Raw genomic sequence first — 26,069 nt, 5'->3', positions numbered from 1 at the left:
GTCCGTGAGACGTTAGAGCCGGTCAATGGGCTGATTAGCTGTTAGTATAAAAATGATAAAGCTCAGATTTTACAGATATATAAATATCTCCTGCTATAAAGTAAACGAAACACTGGAACAAATTAGTTTCATGCAGGTACATTAGAAGATAAAGGACGATTCTTTAATAGCATGTCAATTAAAATTGGAACGTTCCTCCGTATTTTACAATAACAGCAACACACTGCAGTCATATTGAACAGACAAAACCAAAAAAGACTGTTTTAATGATGAAAGTACAGAGGTGAAGTTCAGTGTCCATACCTGAAAACCAGAGAGAGAGAATTTCCAGTCAGACAGGAAACGTTCCGTCAGATACGACGATATAAAGTGTACGTTGTGTGTAAAAAGGTTCTCGAGGAGGGAGATCACTTACTTCTGGAACTCCCACTCCCTGTTATCCAGAGGACAAACCTGCCTCGTCTTTAACCAGCGGGAGATGCAGTGGAAATGAAAGGCGTGCTGTGAATGAACACACACACGTTTGATGTATTATAGCGGTTCTACAAGCTTTATACACACTGAGGTATAAAAACACAGTGAAGTGTGTGTGTGTGTGTGGGGGGGGGGGGGGTGTCAGAGTGTGGGGGTGTCAGAGTGTGTGTGTATACGTGTGTCTGTGTCAGTGTATCTTACATTACACACTCCCCAGGCCACTGTGCACTCCTCCGATGTAGCAGAAGCCTGATTGGCCTGACACTCTATACCTGTAAACACACATGATACACAGCCGTCAGACAGGAAATGAGAATCGACTGCAGGAAGGAACTAAAACTGTAAGCAGGAATCATTTGAATCGGTCGTGTCTGGTCTGATTATTTGTCGCGATGCGCCGATGGTAGAGTCAGAATCTTAAAAGACCATCTGATTTCTTTCCCTGGTCCAACTGTCCAGTTTGTGTGTCTGTACATCCTGTGATGGATCCTCAGGAGTGGAACCTGCTGCTCCTGTAGCTCATCCACCTCAAGCTTTGATGTTCTTCTGCTCACTACAGTAAAGTGACTGTAGGAGTGACTACATCTCACCAGTGTCCTCTGATCTCTCACAACACAGTTTGTACACAGAACCAGAACTCACCTGTTTCCTGTATTTACTAATCTGGATAAAATCAAGAAGGAACTTTTACACGTGTTCTTCACTCTGATGTTAACATTAACAGAAACTTTTTGCCTGCACCTAGATGATGTTTAATCATTGTGCTGCTGCCACATGAAATGTGCAGGTATTCCACTAAAATCATCCATGAGTGTATGACCCACACAGACAGTACAGACCATGTCGTTATCCTGGTTACACACAGATACACATGACAACTGTCTGAAAATAAAGGCAGCAGAAGTGAAAACAATACATCATGTGATTAGATGTTATTCCTAACGCCAGGTGATCAGATCAGTACAGACTGATGTTAATATCAGGGGTGAACAGGGATGGGGCGTCATCACAATCTGAACTAACAGGTTTTTCTGTCTAAAGTACCCAAAAATACTTTGTTGATGTCCCTGCACTCAGCTGTGTGACACTCACGTGCCAATTTGAGGCACAACAGCCAAATGCTTCTATGAAGAACTTTAAGATCAGACAGATCTCCTTGTTCTCAGACCCAGACACCACGCTGGATAATCAACTGCATTCGACGCGTCTGACGTTTCTAGGTGAAAGGCGACGAAGCGTCACGAGGAAACACTCACACAGGTCCATGATGTGGTTTCTGCAGATGGCACAGTTATCCACAACGATGTCCCAGGCCCACAGAGCCACAGCGTTCCACTGAAACACAGTGAAGGATGAGTGTTAGCAAGAACACACACACACACACACACACACACACACACAGGTTTAAGTATAAAGCATGAACATCTTTATTTTTACAGATAAAAAAAACTCTGACAGACATCAGACTTTGGTGCATCATACTACTTTAAAACACACACTAATAGAATCAGAATCAGAACCAGGTTTATTGGCCAAGTGTGTTGATGTTCTCTCTCTCTCTCTCTCTCACACACACACACACACAGAGAGAGAGAGAGAGAGAGAGAGATTAGACCAGTGAGATTATCCTCATGGAGACTAGGACAGATTATTAACTCCTAAACATTCAGAATGACAATAAAAGCCTTAGAACTGAACAGACAGACAGATATTCAGCTGTATGAGACAGTAAATAGAGCTGTATTGTGCCTACTCATCCCCTCAGTGTAGCATGTAGCTAGCAACAGGAAACAGTCTCACATTCTGTAAACATTCATTAGACTTCATCCTTAAAGTTAACACAGACAGGATTTAAATGTTATTTAGGTCAGTTTTTACCTTTTTGACCTCAAATCTCTTCTTACTGGCGCCACTGTTTGTCCCGCTCGGGGTGTCGACGTCCATCGCAGCCGCCATGTTTGAACGAACAGATGATGAAATCTCGCGAGAGGACGTGTGATTTAATACGAGACCGAATATGAAATCTCGCGAGAGGACGTGTGATTTAATACGAGACCGAATATGAAATCTCGCGAGAGGACGTGTGATTTAATACGAGACCGAATATGAAATCTCGCGAGAGGACGTGTGATTTAATACGAGACCGAATATGAAATCTCGCGAGAGGGCGTGTGATTTAATACGAGACCGAAGTGTCGCCTCGCTCCTGTTCGTTTCAGCCATTTTATTGTAAATAAATCGAGTTTTAAGTTTTTAATCAGATTTTTTTTGACACTTTCAGCTGAAAACAGTTTTTATAAGTCTACACGTGCAATTAAAGGATTTATATATAAATAAATTTAGGTTCCACCGAGATTTGAACTCGGATCGCTGGATTCAGAGTCCAGAGTGCTAACCATTACACCATGGAACCGAACGGGAAACGCCTCAGACATCTCATGTAATAATATATACAATAGCAACAGTAAGGGTAGTGATGTAGTTTATAACAAAACCTGAAGCTCACAATCTGTGTGTAGATTTATAATTTCACTGTGAACTAAGAATCCAAATCCTGCTCCATCATTATAATGTCCCTGTACACAAAGCAGCTCCATGAAGACATGGTGTAGGTGGAGGTGAAGGTTGGAGTGAAGAACTTGAGTGTCCTGCACTGAGCCCTGACTCTGACTCAACACCACTGAACATCTTTAGGATGAACTGGAACTGGAGTCTCATCAACAACACCAGAGTCTGATCTCATTAATGCTCTTGTAGCTGAATGATCACTAATCCACACAGACACAATCCAACATCTGGTAGAAAGACTTCCAGAAGATAAACCTATAACAACTAAACTTGACAACTTCTAGAAAGCGATGTTAAACAAGCATAACTGGTTGTTATGGTCACGTGGCCGAATACATTTTGCCATACTGAACGTCTATAAGCCCAACGTTGTTTTTGGAGCACCACTTGGCCATTCAGAATTTTAGCATCAATAAGAAACTGTAGGTTCCTCTGCCATGTCAAACTGGGAAGGGTCTAGATACAGGGGTGTCAAACTCTGGCCCGCGGGCCAAATTTGGCCAGCGGTGTAATTATATTTGGCCCGCGAGATCATATCAGATGTGTATTACAGCAGACTAGCCGCATGCTCCGATAATACTACATATCCCAGAATGCCTTGCCACTGTATTGACGCGTACTGTAGTCACGAGCACCAAGCGCCCCTCATTCTCAGTCTCGTGTGCTAACGGAGCTAACGTGTCTGTAACGACAGTATAGAACATAAGAAGACACTGTGACACGAAACATTATGAGAAGTATAAGGACCTGGACGTAAAGCAGAAGCTCCAGAACTCGGAGGAGATGTAAAACAGTCTGGTTTCCCGTCAGACTATGTTCATGAAAGCTAAAGCAGAAAGTGAAGCTGCTGTAAAGGCTGTAAAGTTTTATTGTGGCAGCAGAAACGGCAAAATCTGCCCTTTAATGAGGGAGAGTTTGTCAAAAAAGTGTATGGTCAAAGTTTGTGACATGAACATCACTGAGGCCGTCCTTAAAAATAATCTTGTTTGCCGAAACCCGACCGACCGTCAATTTAGGACCGACTCAATTTAAGTCCGACCGACTTCCGGTTGTAAATTTGCGTTAAGACTGAACGTTTTTTTTCTCTTCAAACAACTAATACAAAAGCAATAAAATAATATTAACGGGTTCGGGCTCCAAAATACATCTAAAAGGTCATTCAAACAGCTCGACACCGCTTTAACTTGGCACGAAGTTCTGGACAAACTGTCCAGCATCAAAATAAGGTTTGCGATGATGCGCCCGAAGGCACGGGGTGAAGACCCAGTCAGTGACGTCACCATATGCTAATTTGTTTAAAGTCATACCTACGTCATCACCATCACCATAATTGTACTTTTATTTTTTTTTACATTGCAACTTGCAACTTGAACAAAAAAATATATATAGACCAACCTACTGACCCCCCCCCCCCCCTTTTTTTTTTACTGTTACTGCAAACCAAAATATTTTTAAGGATGGCCTTATGTGTCTTTTATTTCAAATTTAATTTCTTATGTGTTTGTAATATCAAGCTCTGGTTGTTCCAAATCCTGTGTTTAAGCAAAAGTAAAGTTTGTTTCCATATGAAAAAGGTTGAACATTACATATCAGTTGTAGTTTATTTTTCAATAAATATTCAGTTTGGCCCGTGACTTTATCTCAGTTTTATATTTTGGCCCACTGTGAATTTGAGTTTGACTCCCATGGTCTAGAACATCGAGTCCAAAAATAATAAACGTTAATAAAAATTGGTCACATTTTTTATTCTTTTATTGTCATGAAGCTAATTCACTGGCTGAAAACCACTGAAAACCACTGGCTACTAAACAAACCAGTCAGATGTCACCTGCCATCTTTTTTCTCTTTGCCAGCAAATAACAATCGATGCTGAAAAAAAAAAAAGAAAGTCAACAGACAGAGCTTTCGTTCATACCGGTTGGTTGCGTAGAGTATAACAACATAGATAAACAAGTAATAGTGTAGGTACAAGTACAAAATAAATTGTACATAACATCCAGAATGTGATGAGGAAGTAGAACATGAAGTGGCTGAGATGGAAAGGGTTAATCATCCAGACCGAGTTGCTGAGTGCGTACGTGTGTTAGAAGAGTTTGGGTTTCTAGAGTTTAGAGAATGGTTTAAGGGTTTTATGGAGGAAAGATCTCATTCTAATATTATCTTATTTAGTGTTGGACAGCAAGATGTTTGTGAGATAGTAAAACTAGACAGCCAGCTCTGTACCAACATCTGTTGGACAACACTTACACACTCTGGTGTCATGCGAGCTGTTCTGATGTAAACCCAGGCTGGCCAGGTGATCTGAACCACGAGGTTCATCTAGCAGTAAGATTTTTCTCTGTCTCTACCACTCTTCAGATGTCACCAGATGAACCAGTCTACCAAACCAGTCTACCAGTAACCAAACAGCCTCGCTTCTCTTGTTGCAGTCTGTTCTGAAGGACTAGCTATTGTGTGGTTAATACTATCTTGCTGTTGTGCTCAGAGTCTCCTGGGTCAGGCTCCAGGTTCCACATGACCCAGAATTATAAGCGGTGTAGATGGATGGAGATCTTGCTATAATTTTACCCACAAAGGAACCGGTGTGGGTGCAGGTTTTCATTCCAACCAAGCAGAAGAAACACCAGAATCTTTTAAAAGCCAAGAACAACTGATTAAACAGGTGGAATCAAGCGTGGCTTCTGCTTGGTTGGAATGAAAACCTGCACCCACACCTGCCCTTCATGGTTAAAATTGGACACCAAGTGATATGGAACAGTTAGTGGGAATATTTGGATTATTCCTTTAGTCCTGTTTTATGGATGGGGGAGTTGTTACTCATAAAAAAACAACAAAAAAAACCCACCTTACTTTAAATTGTATTTTGCTGTATGTTCATCAGTGAAGTTCATCCCCACCTACAGCTGCAATGTAAAGGTTTCAGGTTTATGAATAAAATCTCATTGATATTTGATGAGCATTTAAGGTTCTGATCTGATCCAATTTCAGGGGGCTCCAATCTCTCTAATCGATCACTCATGCTGCAGTCCAACCCAGACTGATTAGAAATCATGTGATTCTAAAAGAATAAAAACTATTAATCCGGCAGCCTTAACAAGTACATACAGTATCGCTAGAATTTTTTTTACTGTTCTCTCAAATGCAACTTAAGGGACAACATGAGAAACATCTTCCACTGGATGACCACATTCTTCATTCCTTACTGACAATAATGTAAAATAAGTTAAAATAGTAAACTTTGTTGTTCCACGATGGCTTTTACCTGAGCCAGTGTCTTATTTTTTATTATACACACTACACTTGTACAGTTGTGTGTAGACCTGGTTTGAGCTTCCGCTGCTATGCTGATGACACACAACTGTATGTTTAATTAAAAGTACAGAGCAGAACTCAGGATAATTAGGTTGAGGATTGTAATATAGTACAAGTTAAAGGTGGGGTCTCCGAGCAGACAAACATGTAGCAGAAAGGGGCGTGTCTTGTCAATATGGACGGAGAGAGTGTTCAGTGCGCATGTGTGACGTTAGCAGAAAGCGGTTTTAACATCGACATGGAGGATAAAAACAAAGAAAGAAAGAGAAGAAAGACTTACGATAAGGACAAGAAGTAGGACGTGTTAATATAGGATCAGCTTTCCAGCGCTGGAGAGAACTGAAGGAGCAGGAAGTTGGCCACATATTCACAGGTTGGAGTTTCCCGAGTCAATAACTCCTGAGCTAAACGCTGTTACTACACAAATAACACCTCTTTTCTATCGTAGTAATGTAGAGAGGCAGCTACAACCGCGTTTTGTGTAGTAACAGCGTTTAGCTCAGGAGTTATCGACTCGGGAAACTCCGACCTGTGAATATGTGGCTGACTTTACTTAAGACGCCGAGGCGCTTTTTTCCTTCTCGATAGGTGAGTAACGTTGGTTTTGCTTTGTTACACAGAACTAATATATGCCTTTGTCCTTTACATCATTATGCTTGTGTGGCATTTTTGCTTGTTTGTTTATCTACAATCGTATTGTTCTTCCCTTCAGCTATGATAAAGACACGTTTCTTTCTGTTAGTCGCCTGGGTTACGTATGTATGTGTGGGCGGAGCTATAAGCCAATGGTGAATTTATATATGTCAACATTGGCTTTCAAACAACAAACAAAAGAGACCCCACCTTTAAGAATGAATAAAAAAAGACACACGTATGTGTCTGTTTGGTTCCTTTAGTGATACAGAGTCATCTCCTGTTTGACGGAGCTGGTGCAGTTGAACACGCTTCGTTAAAGCTCTTCCCATGCTGTATCCTGATGTGCTTTGTTCTTAGTGTGAACGCGCTGGTGTTGGTGGAGAGTGCTTTGCTGACTGAACGTCTTTCCACACTGTGAGCAGTAATACGGTTTCTCTCCAGTGTGAACACGCAGGTGCTGTTTCAGAGTCCCGTTCTGACTGAAACTCTTCCCGCACTGCGAGCACCCGTACGGCTTCTCTCCTGTGTGAATGCGCTGGTGGATTTGGAGAGAACTCAGTCGGTTAAATGTTTTCTCACACAGTGAACAGTGATGGAGTTTCTCTCCTGTGTGAATGCGTGTATGGGATTGTAGAGTACCGTGCTGAGTAAACCGTTTGCCACAGTGTGAACAGTGATAAGGCTTCTCTCCCGTGTGAATACGCTGGTGTCTTTTCAGGGTGCTATGGTGACTGAACCTCTTCCCGCACTGCGAGCACTGGTACGGCTTCTCTCCGGTGTGAATGCGCATGTGGGACTGGAGATTTCTCTGCCTGTTGAACCTCTTCCGACACTGCGAGCACTGATACGGTTTCTCATCTGTGTGAGTGTGCTGGTGCTGTTGCAGAGTGCCATGCTGACTAAAGCTCTTCCCGCACTTTGAGCAGTAATACGGCTTCTCTCCGGTGTGAACGCGCTGGTGTTGCTGCAGAGAACTCTGCCGTGTAAAAATCTTTCCGCACTCGGTGCAGTGAAAGGGTTTCTCTCCAGTGTGGATGTACTGGTGCGACCTGAACGTCCCTCTGTCGCTGAAACTCTTTCCGCACTGCGAGCACTGATACGGCTTTTCTCCCGTGTGAATGTGCAGGTGTTTCTTGAGAGTATCTTTATGACCGAAACTCTTCCCGCAGTGCGAGCACTGATACGGACGTTCTCCGGTGTGAATGCGTTTGTGTGATCTCAGACTGCTCTGGTGGACAAAACTCTTGCCACACTGTGAGCACTGATACAGCTTCTCTCCTGTGTGAATGCGCTCGTGGACCTTCACGTCGCTCGGTGTAGAAAAACACTTGCCGCAGTAGGAGCAGTGATATGGCTTCTCACTTGTATTGTGTGACCGGTGCTGAGGACCATGAACTTCACACTTGTTAATACAGAAGGATTTGCAGACCTCACAGACTAAAAAGAAAGGACACAAGAAATCTGATTAACTGTTATTAGCTAGAATATTCCTTATTTTTCATGTTTTCCTTCAGGACATTTCTGAATATTCATGCATGTCCTGTAATATTCATACTATAGTTTGTGAACGGTTCACATATCGGTGTGACGATTGAACATGATTATGGCCATATTTTGTATATGACTCTTTGTGTATTTGTGATATCTGATAACATAAATCACGTTGACACGATGACATGAATTCACACCGTCATGACCTCAGACCATTTAAACACAGCACATTCCAGCAAAAGGACGACGCATGCAAACAAAATCCGGTCACCGCCGAACCAAAAAATGGCGCCACCTGGAGTCTTACATAAATAATCATCATGAGGTTCTTCCTCTTTTATGAGCTTGTTCTGGAATCCTCCGTCCTGCTGTTCCGAAGAAGTGACACGGACCACAGAGATCGACGTGTCACCACCTGTAAAGACATCTCTGTAAAGTGAGTATGAACTACACAACAGAAAACTAACTGATCTGTGACTAGTATTCTTTAGTCGGGTGTCTTATCGCTACTGAAAGTGATGCTTGTCGTACAGAAGTAATCTTCATCTTCAGGTTCTTCCTCTTTTAGAGGCTTCTTCTGGAGTCCTCCATTCATTTGGTCCACAGGTTCGATTCGGTTTGCGATGCTCGTTATGAGATCACTTGTAGTTATACATCATCTGTATTAATTAAAGAACATATTATATTATCTGTAATGTTGCAGGCAATCTTTTTTTCCTCAGAAACTGCTGATGATTCCAAGCTTTAACACAACCCTAAACCTATAGACTTCTCGTTTGGTTAAATTCACTATAACAAGAAGTGTCATGAACAATAACAAAGACCCAAACGTTTTATTAACAATTCAAATCAACTATATGATTGTCACGATCTCCCGTCACACATCGTATTTCTCACACACAAAAACTTTTTGACTATTTATCATATTAATAAGCCGCAGCGCCCAAAATGTATCTGTCCGCACAACTGTCTCTATGGAAATGGGCAGGAATCAAACGCAGCTCAGGCATCATCGGGCATCGAGGCAGGATACACCCTGGACGGAGTGCCAACCCATTGCAGGGCACACACACACACACACTCACACACACTCACACACACACTACGGACAATTTTCCAGAGATGCCAATCAACCTACCATGCATGTCTTTGGACCGGGGAGGAAACCGGAGTACCCGGAGGAAACCCCCGAGACACGGGGAGAACATGCAAACTCCACACACACAAGGTGGAGGTGGGAATCGAACCCCCAACCCTGGAGGTGTGAGGCGAACGTGATAACCACTAAGCCACCTTGGCCCCTAGACCAGTGTCTAGACATGTTTAAAATATGTCAGTCTTGCCTGTCTTCAAAACTTGAGAACCCTGACTTCAGCTCCAAATTCTCCACCTGGGATTAAGACAGTGTCACTTTCATTCTACACTGGATTTATAACCTGTATAGCAAATGAGAAGAAGTGAAAGTTCTCGGTCAGCCGTTTATATCTAGTCTTATTGACATTTCCTCTCCTATTACACGTAACTAACAGCACTGACAATATTGTTCCTCTTGTGAAACCTTACACATATTAACATAATATCAAATATCTTAAATAAATATGTTTTAATGTGCTGGAGTTTAACTCACCTTGTCCTTAAAAGCTGAACAGAGTTTAAACGTCTTAAATAAAATCTCTACAACAAACTTATTATTTTGATTTCATTAATTACTCGATCACTTGTAAATTCCTGCCAATTTTTACACATGACTAGCATGAAGAGTTAGCAAGCTAATCGGGAAAACAACAGCTTCTTCTTCTACGGATTATACAACTGACCCTAAAACCGCCCCCTGCTGGAGGACTCAGTAATCGTCACCCTTCATGCTCAGGATGTTTCAGCCAGATTGTCCTGTTCTGTACATTTCCCTTAGTTATGGTGTTCATATAGAGTTTATATATAAAATAATCATCCCACAGACTGCTTACATGATCTATATAGTTATGGTTCAGTGGCGGTACGATAAAATATTAACACACACTAAGATAAACACCCCTCACAGTCCCCCATAACATCTGGGACAAAGACGTAAGTAAAATAAAGCATGGCACATTTTATTTTTGCCATGTATTCAATTAAATTCAATTCGGGTTTATTTGTATAGCACTTTTTACAATTGACATTGTCTCTTTACATAACATAAACATAGACATAATGGTTAGATGGCCTAATGGTTAGACAGTATGACTCCTAACCCTAAGGTTGTGGGTTTGAGTCTTGGCCCGGCCACGACGTCTGAGGTGCCCTTGATCAAGGCACCGAACCCCCCAACTGCTCCCCGGGTGCCACTGCTCCGGGTGTGTGTTCACGGCGTGTGTGTGTGTGCACTTTAGATGGGCTAAATGCAGAGAACAAATTCTGAGTATGGGTCACCGTGCTTAGCCAGATGTCACGTCACTTTAATTTTCTTAAATCATTTATCCAAAAACATCTGCTAAACTCCACACTTGTTCAACACTAAGTGTGTCATTACCAGGATACAGGGACATGTCCATGCTGTGAATGAATGAATGAAGAGTGAAGCACACACACAGAGGTTTACATGCATCCTGGTCTGGAATAACAGAGCTACCAAATACATTTATAATATAACAAACTGCTTTATTATTTAAAAAAAATCTATTATTTATAAGAAACTTGGTATAGTCCTGTCTCCTGTAGGTGGCTGTATTGCACAACAAGTTGGTCTGTGAAACACTGCTGAGAGTGAACATGTAGAGGGTGAGAGTGAACATGTAGAGTGAGAGTGAACACTTGAGTGTGAGAGTGAACATGTAGAGTGAGAGTGAACACTGCTGAGAGTGAACATGTAGAGTGAGAGTGAACACTGTTGAGAGTGAGAGTGAACATGTAGAGTGAGAGTGAACATGTAGAGTGAGAGTGAACACTGTTGAGAGTGAGAGTGAACATTTAGAGTGAGAGTGAACACTGTTGAGAGTGAACATGTAGAGTGTTAGAGTGAACACTGTTGTGGGAGAGTGAACATGTAGAGTGAGAGTGAACACTTGAGAGTGAACACTGTTGAAAGTGAACATGTACAGTTTTAGAGTGAACACTTGAGAATGAACATGTAGAGTGAGAGTGAACATGTACAGTGTTAGAGTGAATGCTTGGGTGTGAACACTGTTGAGTGTGAGAGTGAACATGTAGAGTGAGAGTGAACACTTGAGAGTGAACATGTTGAGTGTGAGAGTGAACACTGTTGAGAGTGAACATATAGAATACCATTAGTGTGCAAGAAAGCCCACACTTATCGTTAACGCCACCTCTCTCATAAATATCATTAATTGTAGCTCTCCTTTTTATACACTGGTCTGAAGCACATACCATAGAGGTCTTACTGTCTTGAGGCCACAACTAAGGCTCAGGAACCTGCTGAAAGTCTTACACAGATCACAAAGTCTCAGCTGTAGAGGAGGAGGAAATGAGACCATTTGTAGATCAAAGCATCGTGTTTGTCTTGCACTGGAGTAAGGATGGAGTGACTTGACACCAGTCAGGGAGACATTCAGTGGAGACCAGATCAGCTCCAGACCAGCACAAAGTTCATAAAGGATGCATTTGAAGTCAATCTGCAGAGTAATCATCATCTTTTAACTGCAGCTGACATCAGCCTTGTGCTGAGGAGAATAACCAGTGTGTGTGTGTGTTTTACTTCAGCCACCATCAGGAAAATGTCCTGGCTCAATTGTATTAAAAAATAAATAATAATAAAAAAAATTAAAAAAAAGGTGAGGTGAGGGTGGTGAAGATTGTATGTCAGGTACATGTTTATATACACAACACTCATATAATATTTTCTGAGAGGAAACACTGGTGATTATACATAAGAAACAGACACCCCAGTATGACGAGCTCACATAAGGTTTAATTAAACGTCTCCAAATCCATAATCTACATGTTATAAGGCCACAAGTAATAGCGCCAACGTTGCCATAATTCTTATTGCCATGAGTTTAAAGTTTAATTTACTCTCTTCGTGTTCACACCAAAATGTGTTCCGTGTTACAGTAGACAACCGCTAGCAAGCTGTTTATCTGTGTAAGTTGTAAATATGGTTCAATAAACATTCAGTATAGATCCAGCTAGCTGTCTCTACCGTATTTACTTTTTAGCATGATGTGGCAGACGCTGCTGATGACGTCGGCCTGATTTTGGGAAGTATTGATGTTTGTGCTCATGAGTTGGGACTAAAAATAAACAATGAAGCCAGAGAATCATTACACGCAGAAATCGTGCACTTCAACAGCAGATCCCCAGTGCTTCACCTGTGTGAACCACAACTGTTACACTCCACAGTAACACACTCACAAGTACCCAGCGTTTATGTTAAGTGTTCCACATCCGCACAGCCACGGGTCTTCATACGGCTTCACTGACTTCAAGACACTTCCAGCCATCATACGGCTTCTCATCTGTGTGAACGTACTGACATGCCTCGAACTGACCTCCGTCACTAAAACTCCTCCCACTCTGAGAGCAGTGACGAGGCTTCTCTCGCATGTGAATGCGATGGTGTCGTTTAAGCGCGCAGACCTGATTAAAACTCCTCCCACAGTCAGAGCAGTAATACGGTTTCTCTCCTGTGTGGATTCGCTGGTGTAACTGCAGCGTATTGAGTAAACTAAAACTCCTCCCACAGTCGGTGCAGTGAAACGGCTTCTCTCCTGTGTGAACGCGCTGGTGTGTTTGGAGATTAGCCAGCTGGCTAAAACTCTTCCCGCAGTGCGAGCACGGATACAGCTTCTCTCCTGTGTGAGTGCTCTGGTGTCTTTTAAAAGCGCCATCGTTTGATTAAAGCTCTTGCAACACCGCGAGCACTGATACGGCTTCTCCCGTGTGAATACGCTGGTGTAGTTGGAGATGACTCGCTCGGATAAAACTCTTCCCACACTGCAAGCAGCAGAACACCTCTCCCGAGTGAATGCGCATATGCGTTCGGAGATTGTCCTTACGAAATTCTTTCCACATGGCGAGCAGTAAAAGGGTTTCTCTCTTGCGTAAACGTGCCCGGGCAGGTCGAGGTGATTTTGGTGAGTAAACTGTTCCTCAGTGTTTGAGGACTGATGAGTTCCTTTCTGCCCAGGAGTGATGTTAGCCTGCAGAATCTCAGGGAACTCTGGCTGACTACAGGCGCTTCTTCTAGGCCTCGTATTTTCACAGTAAACACTGGGTTTCTTCTGTGTCTCATATTCATCATGATGCAATCTTCTGATGTGTCTGAAAAGGTAAATTTGAGACCTATAGGACCAGGGACAGGAGGAGCAGGCGATTGTGTCCCTCGCTGGGTCTTTCATTGTTGCAGAAAAAAGAGGAGAAGGAAAAAAATAAACAACTGTTAAACATAGATAAACAAATGGTTTACAAATGAGCATAACTGGTTTGGTAGCTGTGTGTATTCATTACTATACCAGCTCTGTATCACCTAAGGCATAAATAAGGCATCTACAGAAACACTCTAAAGGTCCAGAGACACAAAATGGACATAAAAAAATTCTAAATTATGGACAATACTGTCAGTGGAGCAGTTTTTGTTCTTTCAGGTGCTTCTCTTGAAATCCTTCATCCTGTTGGTCCACAGGGATGAGGTGTCCCACAAAGCTTGATGTCCCTCTATCTAAAGTCCCATCAATGAAATTTATTTGCAATATTTGTACTTTTGACTTATTTCGTTTCGGATTCTCTACCGTGCTCTTATCTTACAGAAATATTCTTCATCGTCAGGTTCTTCCTCTTTAATAGTTTTCTTCTGGAATTCTCCATTTTGTTAGTCCTCGGGGTCTGACGTCCCTCCACGTGAAGTCAGAAGACCATCTGTCTGCATCACTTCACCAAGACAGTGATAATAAATGCCTCCATCAATTCTCATATATATATATATATATATATATATATATATATATATATATATATGGTTTAAGTTCTTTTTTTTTATCATTGTGAAGAACATTTAAGGAGCTTTAAGTCAACACCAACACAAAACACAAGCATACACAAGTTAAAGCACAATTATTATAATATACATTATTATAATATAAACATTTCAGTCATTTATATGACTATAAATCTCTTAAACTTAGCAAATGAAGCAGATCACATGTAAATTCCCCTCAGAATGATGCTGAGGTGATTAGCATGTGAGCTAAAGGCAGAAATCAGCAGCTCTTCTTCTCTGGATTACACAGCAGACCTGCTCAGCGCCCCCTGCCGGAAGATTCAGTAACTACGACTCGGAACACAGAGCCACAGATGACGGGAATAACATAAAAAATATTAAATGTAAATTTTCATTCATTCAGTCGCACACAGTCACAATATAATGTATAAAAGCATATATATGTGGACAGTGTCTCAACACATCGCTGTATTCACCGTACCTGAAGCACGAGCCAGATTTGAGTCGGCACCCAGCTAAAAGAACCGGTTCAAAGAGTCGACTCTTTTTTTTAGTAAACGCCCATCACACATATGAAGTTCAACGTTCTTTAAGAAAGTGAAAGCGTTTCCTAAAGTCGCCGCCCAGTTTGTAACGGGAATGGAAAGAAAATAAAATAAAGCATCATTAAAGTGTCGTTACTCTGACCTTACCAATGACTTCTAATTAAAAAGGTGAGCGATTTCTTTAACAAAAACTACTATAGGATTGATTTTATACATTACAGTAGGTTCAGACTGCTAACTGAAAATTTTCTATTTCCTGGTTAACAGATTCTCATGTTGTTTTATGAAGACGAACTTCAATAACCTTCATCGAGCTTCACAAGATCACCACTGGTGACGACTGTGACCGGTTTACTCAAACCAAGTTCACTTTAAATTACAGAAAGGAATTAATAATAAATAAATTCCCCTTGGTAGTTTTTACCCAATCACAGAGTGACAGCAGAAGAGATCAGACACTTCATTTGTATCTTTGCATACTTAATATAATAATATGCAAAAATGGAGACTTCTCATCTGGACACAGACAACGGCATCCCAGCAGCTAAATATAGGTAAGATTCTATGTCCTTTAACCCCTTTATGCCTTGGCCCCCTTTTGCAGGTTTTTCGCCTACATGACCTACCCAACAAAAAGTGGTACAGCTCCCACATACTTTGACACACAGGGGTGAGCCTGGTCTCATTGGAAAGAAGAGATTCTCTAGTTTCAGCTTGATTCTAGGCCTTACTGGCACAAAGTTACAGGGGCTAGAATGGAAGGTTTTCATTTCCGCCTGGGTTGTTTACCTGATAAACTGATTAATCTTATTTTTCTGGAACATGTTAGGGACCAAATAACAACTGAGGGTCATAGCCACATGTCTTGGCTTTCACCAAAAAAAAATTCAAGTCAAAAGACCCAAAAATGGCTTCAATAAAAATTATTTTTCTACGGACATGGTCGTCTGGTCCAGCGTTTTTGTGTACTTGTTTACTTTTTAACTTTGAATTAAAAGGCTGCATGCTCAGTTTAAAAGGCCTTAAACAAGCAGAGACTCTCTTTCTACTACTCTGGTGTGAAAACAGGCCTGTAACTTGACACCCTGAGCTGTGAGAGGGACAAAAGCTCAAGGATTACGCAAGAATTCTTCCATTTCATTGCTATTGGAAGGAGTAGGCGGGTTCCCAAAAATGATGTCATGACATCATTGGCTTCCCAGCCGTCTATCTCTGCAATACAAGCACCGATTGGCTCAAGTGAGGGCTTGTTTGATTCGTTAGGCCCTGGGCTATAAAGGTAAATTTCGAATTTTTGAATACCCCAATGAGAAGTTAGAGCGGCAAAACAAGATGTTGGTGCACTACTGTTTCCAGTTTTCAGAACGGAATATGTGCGGCGCGACCAAAGCGTTTTGGATTAAAAGGCTTACAGATTTCAGTTCCTTGGACCTGTGTGGATTTTTGTGGAATATTTGTTTTGGAATATATTACCCCAGTGAAGAAAGGGACGCGTCTAAAGGTAAGGGAAAAACCGGTCTAGTGCCACCTAGGTCAGTTTTGTCCAAAATTTTTTTCTAATAGTATGAAGGCTGTGAATCATATTGTGCTTTGTGTGTGGGCTTAAAAAAATATTGAGAGTATAAACTTTACTAGGTAAATAGGTTTTTTCGTGTTTTAGAGGATTTGATGCTTTAAAGATGAAATGAAGCTTGTTTCTGGGTCATCCCCTAGTGGTCACTTTGACTTCCGTGCCGTGCATGGCACGGCGACCCGTAAGAGGTACTGTTCATAACTAAAATGATTAATGAGTACATATGAAGTAAACAACCAATGGTTCTGCTAGCGGTCGCTGCTTAACACGAAACAAATACTGGACTCTTTCACTAAGGAACTTTTTTTTTATATAATGTCGTGCAGGAAACTCCCGATAAAAAGATCAGACTCACCGACCCCCAGCTGTGCCAGGAGTGATGTGTCCATGGAGAAACCTTTTAATTTCAAAGGTCAAGTCTTCCCACCTGTACACAGGTAACATGTCCTCACTGTTAAAAAAAGTCACCGCTGAGTGGAAAAGCGAGTCGTTTGAAACAATTTGTTTTACAGACATTAATTCAGACTTTATTCAGTGTTGTTTCACAGGTAACATATGAACTAATAATATCAGAATCTCGATCCTGAGCTCAGGTTAATATCTGTGTGGAGTTTCACATGTTCTTCACATTTCTGTGTTCACAGTGTTCAGGTGAAGAATTTTTTTAAATCTGAAGACAGAACGGAAACGAGCATCACCACAGACCCAGGGTAAGTTCAGAACCAACAATTTGATACACTGGTATTATATATAAATCTCTCTACTGACACAACATAAGGATTGATTACATTGCAAAAAAAAAATAAGGCAAGGCAAATACATAGAGAACAAAGATTATGTAAGTTATGTAAAAAAGCATGATCTTAAAGTCTAGTAACTTCACTTTTTTTTTTTACTTCACCCAATCACAGGCACGAACCAGAAAATGCTGTCACTGAATTCCAGAAAACCTTCAAGTTAAATCTGAAGAAGAAGTTTCAGTGTTTGAATGGAGTGATAATAAACCCAACAGCCCCAACACTCCTGAATGAGATCTACACAGAGCTCTACATCACAGAAGGAGACAGTGGAGATGTCAATAATGAACATGAGGTGAGACAGATCGAAGCAGCATCCAGGAGAACAACAACAGAGGAAACACCAATCAGATGCAATGACATCTTTAAGCTTTTACCTGAACAAGACGAACCAATCAGAACTGTGCTGACGAAAGGAGTCGCTGGCATCGGAAAAACAGTCTCTGTGCAGAAGTTCATTCTGGACTGGGCTGAAGGAGAAGTAAATCAGGACGTCCACCTCATATTTCCACTTCCTTTCAGAGAGCTGAACTTGATGAAGGACCTGAAACTGAGTCTGATGGAGCTCCTTCGTGTCTTTTTTAAGGAAACCAAAGAAACAGAAATGTCCAGTTTGGAGAAGGTTCTGTTCATTTTTGACGGATTGGACGAGTGTCGTTTTCCTCTAGATTTCCAGAACACAGTGAGAGTGTGTGATGTAACTGAATCAGCATCAGTGCCTGTGCTGCTGATAAACCTGATCAAAGGGAATCTGCTTCCCTCTGCTCTCATCTGGATCACCTCCAGACCTGCAGCAGCTGATCAAATCCCCTCTGAGTGGTTTAATCGAGTCACAGAGATACGAGGGTTCAATGACCCACAGAAGGAGGAGTACTTCAGGAAGAGGATCAGTGATCAGAGCCTGGCCAATAATATCATCACACACCTGAAGTCATTAAGAAGCCTCTACATCATGTGTCACATACCAGTCTTCTGCTGGATTTCAGCCACTGTTCTAGAGAGAATGTTGGGTGAAGCAGAGAGTGGAGAGATCCCCAAGACTCTGACTCAAATGTACACACACTTCCTCATCATTCAGACAAACATCATAAGAGAAAAATTCCCAAAGAAGCAGGAGAGTGATGAAGAAATGCTTCTTAAACTGGGACAACTGGCTTTTCAGCAGCTGAGGAAAGGGAACCTGATCTTCTATGATGAAGACCTGAGAGAGTGTGGTATTGATGTGACAGAAGCAGCAGTGTACTCAGGTGTGTGTACTCAGATCTTCAGAGAGGAGTTTGGGCTTCACCACAGTAAAGTGTACTGCTTTGTTCATCTGAGTGTTCAGGAGCATCTCGCAGCTCTGTATGTGCACCTGACCTTCATGAAAGAGAAGAGAAATGTTCTTAAAGAGACTGAAGATCTGGAGATGAAAGAAATTAAAGCCTTAGATGATGTCCACAAGAGTGCAATAGATCAGGCTGTAAAAAGTGAAACTGGACATCTGGACCTTTTCCTTCGCTTCCTTCTGGGTCTCTCACTGGAGTCCAATCAGAAACTCTTACATCACCTAGTAACAAATACAGGAAGTAACTCCCACAGAAAAGAGGAAACAGTTCAGTATGTTAAGAAGATGATAAGTAGAGACCTTCCGACAGAGAAATCCATCAATCTGTTCCACTGTCTGAATGAACTGAGTGATAATTCCCTAGTGGAGGAAATCCAACACTACCTGAAATCTGGAAGACAAAGTAAACTGTCTCCTTCACAGTGGTCTGCTCTGGTGTTTGTGTTACTGACCTCAGAACAGGAGCAAGAGGAATTTGACCTGAGTAAATATACCACCACAGATGATATATCAGATTGGGTTCTTGTGAAGGTCATGCCTGTGGTTGCAGCATCCAGAAAAGCATTGTAAGTAGAGATGAATATAACTGTCTCAAAGTTCTGACTTAGTCTCATTAAGCTTTCTTGAATTTAATAAACAATTGCAGCTCAACACTTTGGTAAAGTTGTAAACTTCTACAGTAAGAGTACAGTCAACAAACAGGTGTGGTTCAGGCGATGAACAAACATGGCAGAGCAGGAAAAACAATCTGTCACTGAAAAACATACACGCACCAAAAAATACAATGGCATCTATAAAAAAAAAAATAGGTAGCGTGAATGAAAGCTTTGATGGCTGTAAGCTCTATGATCATTTGCACTGTGAGTTCATTATGTATTAAATATTTTTTTGCCATCAGTATCAGATGCGGAACAATTAAAGGGAAAAGTTGGAATGCTCTGGACTCAGTGCTCCGCTCAGAAACCTCCAAGCTAAGAGAACTGCATCTGAGTGTGAGTACAATATATCTGTCTCAGAATAAAGTGGGAAACTCAGGATTAAAGCGTCTATCTGCCATACTGGAGGATCCTCACTGTGAAGTGGAGGCTCTGAGGTAAGATCATCTCTCTGTGAGTCACAATAACATGCTAAATATTTCTCCTCAGATTCATGTGCATTTAATGAATAATTGTATGTGCTTACAAAAACAGTCAAACTTGCTGTAGATAAGTTCTGCAGAACTGTGTGTTCAGAGTTGTGTTCAGTTTAAACAACAATACCTTTACACCATGTCAGTTGCTCTCAATAACTGTGGTAATGTTTTGATTAATGCTAATTCTATCTTGAATAGTTCAGGAGGTCTGTTGGTGACCAGTGTGTTGTTTCTCTGCAGGTTGCAGCTTTGTGGTGTCTCAGATGATGGCTGTGCTGCTCTGGCTTCAGCTCTGAGATCAAACCCCTCACACCTGAGAGAACTGGATCTGTCTAATAACAATCTTGGAGACGCAGGAGTGAAGAGTCTCTCTGCTCTTCTGGAGAATCCTCACTGTAAACTGGAGATACTGGGGTAAGATCATCTCTCTGAGAGTCACATGACCTGCTGCTCATTAAGACACATTCGTCTGATAGTGAGACTGAAGCAAAAGTTTTAGATTTTTAATGTGTTGATTTTAAATCATGTAGCTTTCCTTAAAGGTGCGGTGCACAATGTTTGAAAAATGCTTCAGAAAACTGAGTCGGGCTGACTAACAAAACAAACGTGTAGCCAGTGAGCAGAAAGGGGTGTGTCTTGGCAGAGAGAGTGTTCAGTGCGCATGTCTGACATTAGCAGAAAGTGATTGAAACATTGACATGGTGGATACCTGCCGTTACCTCTGCCTCAGGTTCTAGATGTTGAACGTTGGGTTCAACACCTCGGGTTCTAGGTGTTGAAATGTAGCTAAACCTTTCACGATACAACACACAGTACTACAAAAACACATTTGTATTACCATAGTGTTACTCATTGTGTTCATCTATTGTTAAAAATATCCCCTCGGTCAGCTGCCCCAGCAGGTTCCACCATAATAGTTGCCTGGGTTACGTATGTATGTGTGGGGTGGAGCTGTCAAAATAGGGGTGACACCCATTTGGGTTATGAGAGTGTTTGTTTTGGTGATTTCAAATGTCAACATTGGCTTTCAAACAGTGTGCACCTCACCTTTAATAGTTCTTTCGCTAAGGTCCTAAAATGTCCTCAAATTATTCTACATTTCATTTCTTACTATGAATAAAGATCGTTTCTCTGCAGGTTGTGTGATTGTGGTGTCTCAGACGAAGGCTGTGCTGCTCTGACTTCAGCTCTGAGGTCAAACCCCTCACACCTGAGAGAATTGCATCTGTCCAGGAATAATGTAGGAGACTCAGGAGTGAAGAGTCTCTCTGCTGTACTGGAGAATCCTCACTGTAAACTGGAGACACTGAGGTAAGATCAGATCAAACTGAGGATCAAACTGAACTAGCAGCGAAGTAAATAAAGGAAATAATAAAGAGGAATCAATTTGTAAACTAACATATAACGTTAATGCCACAAGACTGAAAAAGCTTTTGTTTCTTTTTTGCTCAAACTGAAATCTGAAATTTTATTGAAACTGGTACTTTTATTTTGTTACTAAATATGATTTTACTCAATTCCTTCACTATTTATCTCTCTAGAGTGAAGTTGATTATACATTTTAGGGCCTTTTTACACCCGGTCACTTCACGTGTTGTCTCTGATCCGATAGCTATCTGATTTGTTAAAACTGTCCCATTTACATCATTAGGCCACATAAACGCGTCTCGGCGAATCGGATATCGATCCGATCTTTCTACTCCTGCCCAAAATGCTAATATATTTTACCTCATTTCCGGGGTAATTGAAATTGAACATGCTTTGGTGTACGCGGTTGCTACAAAAACAGCATTTACTGTTTGCTGCATTTTCGTTGGAGGCAGCAGTAGAGCGATATAAGGGTCATATTCCATCAGCTAAATTCGAGGGGGGTGTGTGCTCCTTTTTCTCATGCACATTTGCTCAGGGTGCGTGTGTGCGCTTGTGTGACGTTATCGATAGCACCCATTGACTAACGATCAGACTGAGAGACGCTCCTAACACAGCGGAGGTGTCATAATCTTGATTTAAGAACCATCCTGTCTGAGGGGAGGGGTAACCCTATCGCAAAACACCTCTGGATCATATGTCCTTGTTTTACAACACTGCTTCCTCTGAGGGTCATAAAACCCCATTTAAAAACAAGAACAAAACATATGTCCTTGTTTTACAACACTGTTTCCTCTGAGGGTCATAAAACCCCATTTAAAAACAAGAACAAAACATGTGTCCTTGTTTTACAACACTGCTTTCTCTAAGGAGTCATAAAACCCCATTTAAAAAAAAAACATACAGTACAGACCAAAAGTTTGGACACACCTTCTCATTCAAAGAGAACATTTAGTTCATAACAAAAAAGTGTGAAACGACTGAAAATATGTCATATTCTAGGTTCTTCAAAATAGCCACCTTTTGCTTTGATTACTGCTTTGCACACTCTTGGCATTCTCTTGATGAGCTTCAAAAGGTCGTCACCTGAAATGGTCTTCCAACAGTCTTGAAGGAGTTCCCAGAGATGCTTAGCACTTGTTGGCCCTTTTGCCTTCACTCTGCGGTCCAGCTCACCCCAAACCATCTTGATCGGGTTCAGGTCCTGTGACTGTGGAGGCCAGGTCATCTGGCGCAGCACCCCATCACTCTCCTTCATGGTCAAATAGCCCTTACACAGCCTGGAAGTGTGTTTGGGGTCATTTTTTTCACACTTTTTTGTTATGTACGTATATAATTCCACACGTGTTAATTCATAGTTTTGATGCCTTTAGTGTGAATCTACAATTTTCATAGTCATGAAAATAAAGAAAACTCTTTGAATGAGAAGGTGTGTCCAAACTTTTGGTCTGTACTGCATGTCCTTGTTTTAATTACTTGCCACCTGTCTACAGGAACCAGACACAATGGTGTTAAAACAATATGAAGACGGGGTAGTGGGAGGGAAAGGGGGCCCTTTAACTACTTGGAGTCAAAACATACATCTACCAGATCAAAGGTATGACCTTTGACCTTTATTAATTTCTTATCACTAATGACAGCTGTCATAACAGCTATGTTGGCTGTCATAACAGCTTTCAGGGTAATAAAAGGGTAATAAAACTGTCAGCTGATGGAATATGACCCTTATATCGCTCTAGCAGTGCATTTTAAGACCCAACGAGATGCCTGGGTGAAAGATCGGAGCCAGCGCTGGTGGGAAAACATATTTGTTTCTGGCGCGATGCACGACTCGCGAGTCACCTGCGTGTGATGTACTTCCGTTTGGGAGGAGTATAGCGCTGACGTATGTGGCTTGAACACCTTTTACACCTGTCCAGTTTCATCTGAAACGCGTCCCAGACCACCTCCTGAAGAGGTTTGTACCATCTGATTTATATCCGTCCCGAAAAAGTTTTGGAGGGCATTTAGACCTGGTCTTTTTACCATCGGGTAGATATCGGATCACAGAAAACACAGGAAGTGACCGGGTATAAAAAGCCCCTAGGGTAGACAGGAGCACTATATTGATTTTAAAGACAAAGGGATTGATGAGCAGAGATGAGGATGGTAAAGCAGACAGAGAACATCAGTACAGGATTGAACTTCCAGCCCACCTCATTAAGATCCTAAACATTTGGACCATTAAATTATTTTATGTATAGCAATTCAACTTTTCTCCAGAGTAACTTACACTTCTCTTATTTTTATATATCTGAGCAGTGAACCTGGGATTTTATCTCACAGCCTTCTTACCAGAAGTCCAACATCTTAGCCACTGTGTCTAGGGTGTTGAAATATCACTAATGGTCAAATCAGTCAAGTCTTGATGTAGAGTTCAACAACTGCCATGACTTTTACTTGTTGAGCCCATTCTGTTTCCTGCACATTTCCCCAAAGTTCCTAACCAGAATCTACGTGGCAAGTGGAGTACAACTAGAGTTAGCAAGGGACCAAGTACAGCCCTGTTCCTCCATGTCCACAGTTAATCTGATGGTGAACAGTGTGTTGTTTCTCTGCAGGTTGCAGCGTTGTGGTGTCTCAGATGTAGGCTGTGCTGCTCTGGCTTCAGCTCTCAGATCAAACCCCTCACACCTGAGAGAACTGAATCTGTCTCAGAATAAACTCAGAGACTCAGGAGTGAAGAGTGTCTCTGCTCTTCTGGAGAATCCTCACTGTAAACTGGAGATACTGAGGTAAGATCATCTCTCTGAGAGGGTCACGGAATGATCCTCATTAAGACACATTCATCTGATAGAGAAACTGAAGCTGAAGTGTTTTATTATTAATCTGTTTACTGCACTGATGATTTTTCACGTTCTTTGACTGAGATTTTTGATTCAGATCCTTGATATGATGTATTGTTATATAAACAAGTTTATTCCCAGTGTGCAGTGCATACGTTTAATAGATAACCATCTCTCCTGACATTCTGTCTAATAAATGAATTAAATTAATAAATTATCCTGAAAGCGAGTATTAAACTAAGAGGAAAAGTGTCTGGGTGACTGATTAGGATGTCAGGGCTTCTAGCACTGCTAACCTGCCTATGTCGGGCCCTTGAGCGAGGCCCTTAACCCTCTCTGCTCCAAGTTTCGTGGCGGACCCTGTGGGATGACCCCAGGGATATGCAAAGAATATAATATAGAAGAGAAAATGAATGAAAATCATATCTATCTTCCTAAAGTGAGAGTGAAGAGTGTGTCATGTCTCGGCAGGTTGTTTAACTGTGACATCGCAGACGAAGGCTGTGCTGCTCTGGCTTCAGCTCTGAGATCAAACCCCTCACACCTGAGAGAACTGCATCTGTCTGAGAATAAATTCAAAGACTCAGGAGTGAAGTGTCTGTGTGCTGGATTGGAGAATCCTCTCTGTCAGCTGGAGACACTGAGGTAAGATCATCTCTCTGAGGGTCACATGACCTGCTCCTCAGTTCTCTGATATAGAAGCAGAGGTCTGAGGTTCTTGATGTATCTGTAATGTTCCTGAAATTACTGTGACGTTTAATAAAGCAGTTTCTAATCACACAAAATGCACTGTTTGAGATCTCTAAGCTGCTGTGAACAGGGTTGCCAGATCTGTGCAAAATGTCCAAACTGTAGTAGAAGTTTCTTAAACCTTCTCATTTTGTCATAATATCTGACTGAAATCTATTCATATAGTAACCCAAAGCTATACAGTAAAGAACATTATCACTACTGAATGATTCGATACACAGATATGATTCATCGAGTGTACACAAACACAATTTCACTCACAAATCCTCTTTTTTCCATCACACTTTCTCTGACCTCCATACATTTTATTAAGGTTTTTTTTTTTATCAGAAGATGTATATGTACAGTGAGTGAGGAGTGCGTCTGCATTGTGTCTGTCTGCAGGTTATGTGGTTGCGGTGTCTCGGATGAAGGCTGCGCTTTTCTGACGTCAGCTCTGAGCTCAAACCCCTTACACCTGAGAGAACTGGAGCTGCAGGGGAATCAAGTTGGAGACTCAGGAAAGAATCGGCTGTCTGCTCTTCAGGATGATGAACGTTACATGCTGCAGGACCTGACGTGAGTAATGAGCTCTGTAGTTTACTAGGGTATGGATTAACACCAGGTTTATGTCACTACATTCTGTCTAATCAGAACGCGGAGTAAAGTGAGTCGATTAGAGACTCGTGTGAAGGCAGAAGCCTATAGTTCCTGTAGTGTAGCTATTGTGATTGTACATGAACACCACGTGCTGTCTTCCAGAACCCCACCCACAGATAAGGGTTCATGCTGTTGATCATGAAGTACCACATTCCAGATTCTGCTTAATAATTCACGTTTTTCTGTTTTATGTAGTTGGTGATGAACATCTGTGTCTGAAGACTCCTGTGCTCCTGAATTTCAATGCTGAAGAACAGAGAACACGTTTATACCCACGTTTGTCACTTAGTTCACTTTAAATACACGGAGATTTGTTCACTTTATATAGGCTGAGGCACGGAGAAAGAGTTTTATACGTTTTTTTATTTATATTTTTAAAGATAATACTACAAAAAAAAGTGTCAGTTTATTTGATAAGTCTTATAGTTTACTGTGGAATAAATACTAAATAATCTACAACAGTGTTATGTGATGTGATGTGAAGAGGATTTGATGTTACCATTAAAATGTTATAAAGTGTTATACCTGTCTTGTATGAACATGCCAATAATTAGATTTTTAAACAAACGATTATTAAAATGATACTTTTTTAAATACTTACGTTAAAGTATAAACCCCTTTTATATCTACATTTTTACTTATGCTTACATTAATTAAAGGCTTTGAAACAATCTTCTGAACATAAATTGTGATGTAC

At 41.3% G+C, this 26,069-nt stretch overlaps 4 protein-coding genes and 1 non-coding gene across 8 annotated transcripts; 1 reads left to right on the top strand and 4 right to left on the bottom strand.

Moving 5' to 3' along the window:
• Nucleotides 1–141: 141 nt before the first annotated feature.
• On the bottom strand, nt 142–2,509 carry rbx1 (ring-box 1, E3 ubiquitin protein ligase). The gene is made up of 5 exons (XM_027142510.2): nt 2,353–2,509; nt 1,731–1,809; nt 676–746; nt 416–501; nt 142–303 (listed from the first exon to the last, which is right to left on the bottom strand). Exons 1-5 carry the CDS (start codon nt 2,428–2,430, stop codon nt 291–293), a joined length of 327 nt encoding a protein of 108 aa, XP_026998311.1. The 5' UTR covers nt 2,431–2,509; the 3' UTR covers nt 142–290.
• A 306-nt stretch (nt 2,510–2,815) lies between these two features.
• trnaq-cug lies at nt 2,816–2,887 on the bottom strand. Its single transcript has one exon. It is a non-coding gene; the product is annotated as a tRNA-Gln (tRNA).
• Nucleotides 2,888–7,230: 4,343 nt separating this feature from the next.
• On the bottom strand, nt 7,231–10,293 carry LOC113640125 (zinc finger protein OZF-like). The gene is made up of 4 exons (XM_027142492.2): nt 10,109–10,293; nt 9,013–9,140; nt 8,789–8,896; nt 7,231–8,427 (listed from the first exon to the last, which is right to left on the bottom strand). The coding sequence occupies exons 2-4, from the start codon at nt 9,074–9,076 to the stop codon at nt 7,304–7,306; spliced, it is 1,296 nt and encodes a 431-aa protein (XP_026998293.1). The 5' UTR covers nt 9,077–9,140; nt 10,109–10,293; the 3' UTR covers nt 7,231–7,303.
• Nucleotides 10,294–12,368: 2,075 nt separating this feature from the next.
• On the bottom strand, nt 12,369–14,988 carry LOC113640143 (zinc finger protein 180-like). Of its 2 annotated transcripts, none has more exons than XM_047816480.1 (2): nt 14,618–14,988; nt 12,369–14,346 (listed from the first exon to the last, which is right to left on the bottom strand). In XM_047816480.1, the coding sequence occupies exon 2, from the start codon at nt 13,893–13,895 to the stop codon at nt 12,828–12,830; it is 1,068 nt and encodes a 355-aa protein (XP_047672436.1). In that variant the 5' UTR covers nt 13,896–14,346; nt 14,618–14,988; the 3' UTR covers nt 12,369–12,827. The 2 variants fall into 2 exon arrangements, with proteins under 2 accessions (XP_047672436.1, XP_047672437.1); XM_047816481.1 differs by lacking the exon at nt 14,618–14,988 and having other exon boundaries at nt 12,369–14,137; nt 14,224–14,402.
• A 1-nt stretch (nt 14,989) lies between these two features.
• LOC113640140 (NLR family CARD domain-containing protein 3-like) lies at nt 14,990–26,043 on the top strand. Of its 3 annotated transcripts, none has more exons than XM_047816471.1 (12): nt 14,990–15,129; nt 15,229–15,515; nt 16,861–16,971; nt 17,179–17,244; nt 17,446–19,224; nt 19,557–19,751; nt 20,031–20,204; nt 20,928–21,101; nt 23,759–23,932; nt 24,455–24,628; nt 25,118–25,291; nt 25,568–26,043. In XM_047816471.1, the coding sequence occupies exons 2-12, from the start codon at nt 15,463–15,465 to the stop codon at nt 25,572–25,574; spliced, it is 3,081 nt and encodes a 1,026-aa protein (XP_047672427.1). In that variant the 5' UTR covers nt 14,990–15,129; nt 15,229–15,462; the 3' UTR covers nt 25,575–26,043. The 3 variants fall into 3 exon arrangements, with proteins under 3 accessions (XP_047672427.1, XP_047672426.1, XP_047672428.1); XM_047816470.1 differs by having other exon boundaries at nt 23,741–23,932; XM_047816472.1 differs by lacking the exon at nt 23,759–23,932 and having other exon boundaries at nt 14,991–15,129.
• The last annotated feature ends 26 nt before the right edge of the window (nt 26,044–26,069 follow it).

Source organism: Tachysurus fulvidraco, chromosome 7 (genome assembly GCF_022655615.1).
Source record: "Tachysurus fulvidraco isolate hzauxx_2018 chromosome 7, HZAU_PFXX_2.0, whole genome shotgun sequence".
Taxonomy (NCBI): Eukaryota; Metazoa; Chordata; class Actinopteri; order Siluriformes; family Bagridae; genus Tachysurus; species Tachysurus fulvidraco.
Note: the sequence above shows the minus strand (reverse complement) of the source record. Positions and strands in the feature narration are given on the sequence as shown.